This window comes from Herpailurus yagouaroundi, unplaced genomic scaffold (assembly GCF_014898765.1).
Source record: "Herpailurus yagouaroundi ecotype Mexico unplaced genomic scaffold, PumYag 184, whole genome shotgun sequence".
NCBI lineage: Eukaryota > Metazoa > Chordata > Mammalia > Carnivora > Felidae > Herpailurus > Herpailurus yagouaroundi.
In genome coordinates, this window is record NW_024412415.1 from 14,660,639 (window position 1) to 14,666,638 (window position 6,000).

A 6,000-nucleotide genomic window follows, 5' to 3' on the forward strand; every position below is an offset into this window, starting at 1 on the left:
CTCACAAAGACAGTGGAAGGGTGGCAGGCAGCACTCGGTCTGATGAGTAACATAACACTAAGGACCAAGTGCTGGGATTACAAGCTCTTTTTCTCTTCACAGATGAAGGTCGGACATGCAAGATAAAGAAAAACTTGAACTTACCCATGCAATTATTCCCCCCATTCACTTGCATGTAGTCTGGAGGGCAAATACAGGTGTAGTTGCCGACGGTGTTGTAACACGTCCCCGGACCACAGATTCCGGGAGTCTCACATTCATTCACATCTGTAATCCAGACACAAAGTGGTATACGAATATGAAAGCTTCACTCTTTGGAATGGCCTGATACTCAGTGTCAACATAAATGTCGACAATGGAGGAGAAAATCCACAGGGCACTTTGAAATCTGGGTAACAAAAATAGATGTTTAATTCATCGGTGCCCTTTGCCTATGCTAATGTGTATGTTTTCAGGAAAGGAAGTGCCAGAAAAAAAGGTTTTGCCTTCTGATAGGAGTTCCTAACAGATGAGTCCATAACATCCTGAAAGGCATGCAGAGATGGAGATGTGGAGAAATCCTTCAGAAAGACTGCTAATACGTCATATGTTCACAAAATCTGTGGAAGAATAAAATAGACCCTGAAGCCATTCAACAACCACTTTCATGAATTTGCATTGGTAAGGTAGAATGGAAGTATATATTTAACACCTCTATCCCCATTTTCAAACACAGAGGTTGACTCTAATCTTTGTTGATTCCAGGGGTCTTAGAGCTGTGTTATATACACCGTGATACTCAATTAATACACAGTGAGGTCATCCTTTATCAAAGTCACCTCATAAGCCTTTTGGAGAGCCAGAGGCATATTTCTCCTCCAGGATACAGGGAAGTATCTTCCTAACTAGTCATGTGACTCCCTCATATAGATGAAAACCATCTTTCCCACCACAGTCTATGGCCCAAGTGCTTTGAAAGCCAGAAGCGGTCAATATTCTCCATCTTTCCAATAACACAGGATGAACTGGAATTATCACTTACATCATAAGACCAAAGAAGCTGCCTTTTTAAGAGAAGCTCATTTTGGTTCATTAGTATAGATAAGTGGTAAAGAACAGGAAGAAGAAGAACTCAGTGCTTCCCAGAATACAGAAGTCCTTGAAATGAGACCTGAGCTACTCTAATATAAATGGCTTTTCTAAAGAGCCCAGAAAAACTGCAGGCATAAGTGAGACAATGGCCTAAGATAATAAAACTCCACTTTTCTCAGAAGAAGAGGAATATTTGGGGTGTATCAGAAATGATATCACATCAGTAACATTTGTGCAAGCTGCCACAAGTATGGCACATTTACCTGGCTAGGTTCATGTTTAGACCATTGCGCTATATAGCTAAATTCTTAGTTTTACTGGTGACTGTATACTGGCTTTCGAGGTTAGTTCTCAATAGCTGAAAGAACTTATCCTCCTAAAGGACCATTTACCGTCACACACTCGGGTATCTTCGTTCAGGTAGTAACCGGTCGGACAGCGGCACTGGAAACTGCCGAAGGTGTTGATACATTTCCCGCCTTGGCACAGTCCTGGGAGCTCCTGGCACTCATCAATGTCTGTCAAAATGAAAACAACAGCACTTCTTCAGCACTGTAAATAAACCCAAGGAAGTTCAAAATGCGCATACTTTAAGATCAAGGATACAGAATTACCTTCCAGGATGACAGTGATAGGGTTGGGCCGAAAACCTTCTCCTCCAGGACAAAGAATTTTGTACTCAGCTATTGAAACAAAAAATCAAATGGAGTTCTTTTGAATCTAAAATTTCTAGAAATCGTATCCTCAAGAGAAATACTGACATAGCCAACTGAAAATATTCATTTTCAGGAATCCTTAGCAGTTACCCCACCCATCTTAAGCAAGTTAACAACTGTGTGTATGCATGTTATTTTCAAATGGCTTTTACTAAGGGTACCAGAAAGATGGAAGGCCACTGTCCTCAGTCTTTGGACCCACCACCTACCCTCCTGGTCTCATGTTCCTGTGAACATGCTTTATTCACGTTCATCACTAGTAGTGATGAAGTAGCAGTTATTGTCATCACTACTTCTTTGTAAAGATTTTCTTCCCCTTTTTATTTTCTAACAAACTCCTCCATTTTTACATTTTGTTCAGCCTTACTTCCTGGGAATTACTGCCTCCCTTAATAATGTTAATCAGCCTGTCTCCAAAACTCTTTCCAAACAGAACCTCAGGGAAAGCTGTTCTTTCCTGGTTCCCATCCCACTTTTGTCTTTAATGCCTAGAGATCTTTCTTGCCCCTCTATTTTACTGAGTGCAATACTGATTCCCTTGGTTTCCCAAACCAACTTTCTACATTGTCCTTTGATTTTCTCCATTAATTCTGTCATTCAAGTATTTCACTCAAGAACATTTATTTCAGTGCCATGCACCAGCAGTGTGATACTTACAGGCACATGCGAGTAAGAATGAACCTAACTGGGGCCTCTGGGTGGCTCAGTCAGTTAAGCATCTGACTCTTGATTTCAGCTCAGGTCGCAATCTCATGGTTGTGAGACAGAGCCCCACATCAGGCTCAGTGCAGAGTATGGAGCCTGCTTGGGATTCTCTCTCTCTTTGCCCCTCCCACGCGCACACGTGTGTGTGTGTGTGTGTGTGTGTGTGTGTGTGCGCGCGCGCGCACGTGCATGCTCTTTCTCTCAATAAATAAACAAACTTAAAAAAAAAATGAACCTAATCTGCTGTGTCATCCTGGTGAGCTTTGATAAAAATTAGCTCTTTCATAATCATCCTAATCTTTCCAAATCTGATAATCCCTCTCCTGGCTTTCTGAAATGCTAAGTGTACATGCCTAAATGTACACATGTATATATTTCAGTTCCAGATCTGATCCAGTTTGGGGTAGTGTGGACCTATTGCTTTACTAATAATTTTTTTTTAAGTTTGTTTGTTTGTTTATGAGTACAAGAAAGAGAATTCCAAGCAGGCTCCATGCTCCGTGTGGAGCCTGACACAGGGTTGGATCTCAGTAAACCTGTGAGACTGTGACCTGAGCCAAAACCAAGAGTTTGCCACTTAACCAGCTGTGTCACCCAGGAACTCTGCTTTGCTAATCATTATTAATCAATAGAGCTGACTCCCCTACTTAAACACCTTGGTTTGCTTCTTTCAACGTCAATGAAATTAACTACCTCCCTCTTTCATTTTTCTCTTTCCTCCTCTTCCTCTAATCATACACTCTTTTTAAGTCTCCCTTTTCAGGTCACACCCTGCCTTCAAGGCCCAGGGAAAAAACGCACAAGGTCATCACCACCTCTGCCATTTCAGAACTGACTTCCCTTTCTGAAGAGAAGAAAGAAGGTGCCTGCTAAGCCTTCATCCCTGTGCTGAGTGCTTGACATGAATGACTTCTTTTAATTCTATGAGGCATTATATGAATGAGGAAGTTCAAGTCTTGCTAAGTAATTTGCCCAAAGTTACATCAGTGCCAAGTGATATAGAGTCCTAACTGGAGCGAGGAGGGCTCTTTTTCCTGCTCATGGCACTGTTTCTGTTCTTTCTTCCCTTATTGAGACCTACACTCAATTACAGCTTTTATGTTTGGGTCACACTTTGCTAGCTGTACACTTCTGGAGGGCAGAATCTAGTCTAATTCATCTTTGCACACTCAGAGTACACACTCTAGGTACCCAACAAATACTTTTAGAAAAAGTGAATAAATGAGCCTTCTGCAGGGAAAGAATCCGTACCTATCCCAATATACACTGTTAGCAGCAGCATCAACCTTTGCCCAAGAAGCCACATCTGACTGAATCCTCATATAGGACCCACTTAGAAAAATGTGAAGCCTTTTCTATTTTTAGGAGACTTATTTATGTTCTTAAAATCACATTTTAAAATGTGATTTAAAAATTTAAAAATTTAAAAATCACACTTGAAAGCTTTCTTTCAAGTAATACCATAAGAATAGAAATAACCTTCCCTTTTGTATTTACTTAACTAATCACTTTTCTTTTACCAGGGACCAAGGGTCTAACCTATCCTAGAGCTTTTGATAACTAGCCCACACATCTATCGATGTGTTCCTGGAAGGTAAGCAATATTATGTAAGTAACCTAGCCTGTAAAAATCTTCTTTAAAATAGCTCTATGTACTTTTCACTCACACAGAAATGAAATGTCACCTGCCTGCCCCACCTGCCCTTTTAGTACAAGCCAGCTGGGGACTCTTCTGACACCCAAATTGGGAATGGGGTCCCTCAATAGGGCTGAGAGGTTTGATCTCCTTTCCCTGACTAAAGACTAGAGACTGGAGGCAGCTGCCTCTTTCTGTAGTTTCTGTCCTGTGGATCTAGAAAGGAGAACCAGCCTGAGCAGGAATAATAATAATAAACAGGAGGATGTACACTTACATGTGTTCACAGGAGGGCACAGCTCACAAGGAGTACCCCAGGCTTTACCCAAAGAACAGCAGCAGGAAGCCTTGGAGACACCAACTCCAATTTCATTGCTACAGGCTGTATCTCCATTGTCTCCTCGAGGTCGAACATCCAGATAGCAATTTCCAGAGCGGGTATCTATTTATCATGTATAAAAAAAAGAGTGTCAAGAATATTCTCTCTATGGGAGGGCTGGATATTGAAATCCATTTCAGAAACTGTTTAAACACTGCAATTTACTTTTACCACGAAACTAAGAAGTGCCCAAACACATATACTGGGAATTTACCTACAGAATAAAAAATAACTGAAAGTATAAATCAGATTTAGGCAATGTTTAAATTTTTATGGTATTACTTTTTTAAAAATTTGAGAATGGAATGTTCAATGCTGCTTTCAAAGTAAAAGTATACTCTCTAAAAAGTTTTAAGATCTTACCAACACAGCCAACTCGAGTTGGATTCAGCTCAAAGTCGGGTGGACAGTCACAGGTATAGCTGCCTGGAGTGTTGACACAGTTCCCACTGATACATGTGGTTGGATCCAGACATTCATTAACGTCTAAAACCACACAGCAAGGGGCACAATTATCAGCCAATGTGGGGCAGACGTCACCATACAACGGTAGCAGTGGATCTGGGGCTCCCAACAAGAATTTTAAGAGTTACTAGTTACATTACGCCTAGAAATACGGTCTTCCACTTCTGAAATAAAAACCCCTCAGGAAGGAAATATGTCATAGTCTTTGGTCTTTTTCCCCTGGAACACATTTAGCATTCAAATTTGTCATCAGGAGAAAATATAACTTTGGAACTAGAAAAAATATTCCAGTCAAGGTAACTGAAAGGAAAACACTACTGTGACCTCGGTCAACCAAAAATTCAGACACAGGTTTTAAGAAAATATATTTAATATGTGCGGCTTGTTGTTTCATCAAATTAGAGCAAGATGTCCCAGGGAACCCTTAGGAGCAGGCAACTTCTGCTGCTTCCCCAACCGGGCACCCTCGCCTCGGTGCAGCTGAGTACAAGGCAGACACACGCACAAGGCTTAGTGTGCTTCCTCAAGCTTGCTAAGAGTCACTCTCCCATCATTGGTGCTGTGTGGAATATTTCCCTTTCAGTTTCTATTCCAAAAATATGTACAGACTTCCGGATTTAAGATGTGGGTTTTGGCAAATTCCACCTCGTGTAATCCTTTTGTCTGTTTTGAACACTGATGAAACACTTAAGAACAGACAAGCTGACTCAGAGAGAAGAGAATGGGAAATGAGGATACCTTTCTCCTTGGGTTTCCCTCCCAGCCTGCTGTGGACCTGGTAACCTTCCTGTAGGTGCCACTGCAGAAAATTCATTTGCTCAGATTGCATGTGAACTTGGAGGGACAGGGAAGACTAATAGAAATGAGGTCAGACAGAACGATGCTGATGGTAAGCTGGGGCACTGAGGAAGGCATATGGGCCATGGAGAGGCAACTTCCTGAGGCATGCTAGAGGCCTGGCTTGGTGTCATGAGTTTCCATCAAAACAAAACAAAACAAAACAAAACAAAACAAAACAAAACAAAACA

At 41.4% G+C, this 6,000-nt stretch overlaps 1 protein-coding gene across 1 annotated transcript in view; it reads right to left on the reverse strand.

Moving 5' to 3' along the window:
* Window positions 1-6,000, reverse strand: part of FBN1 (fibrillin 1) — a 242,882-nt gene that overhangs the window by 53,129 nt on the left and 183,753 nt on the right. The window contains exons 36-40 of the mRNA XM_040492627.1: window positions 4,871-4,993; window positions 4,406-4,570; window positions 1,686-1,754; window positions 1,464-1,589; window positions 145-267 (exon numbers count right to left, since the gene is read on the reverse strand). Coding sequence (XP_040348561.1) covers window positions 145-267; window positions 1,464-1,589; window positions 1,686-1,754; window positions 4,406-4,570; window positions 4,871-4,993 — 606 coding nt within the window. The remainder of the gene's footprint in view (window positions 1-144; window positions 268-1,463; window positions 1,590-1,685; window positions 1,755-4,405; window positions 4,571-4,870; window positions 4,994-6,000) is intronic.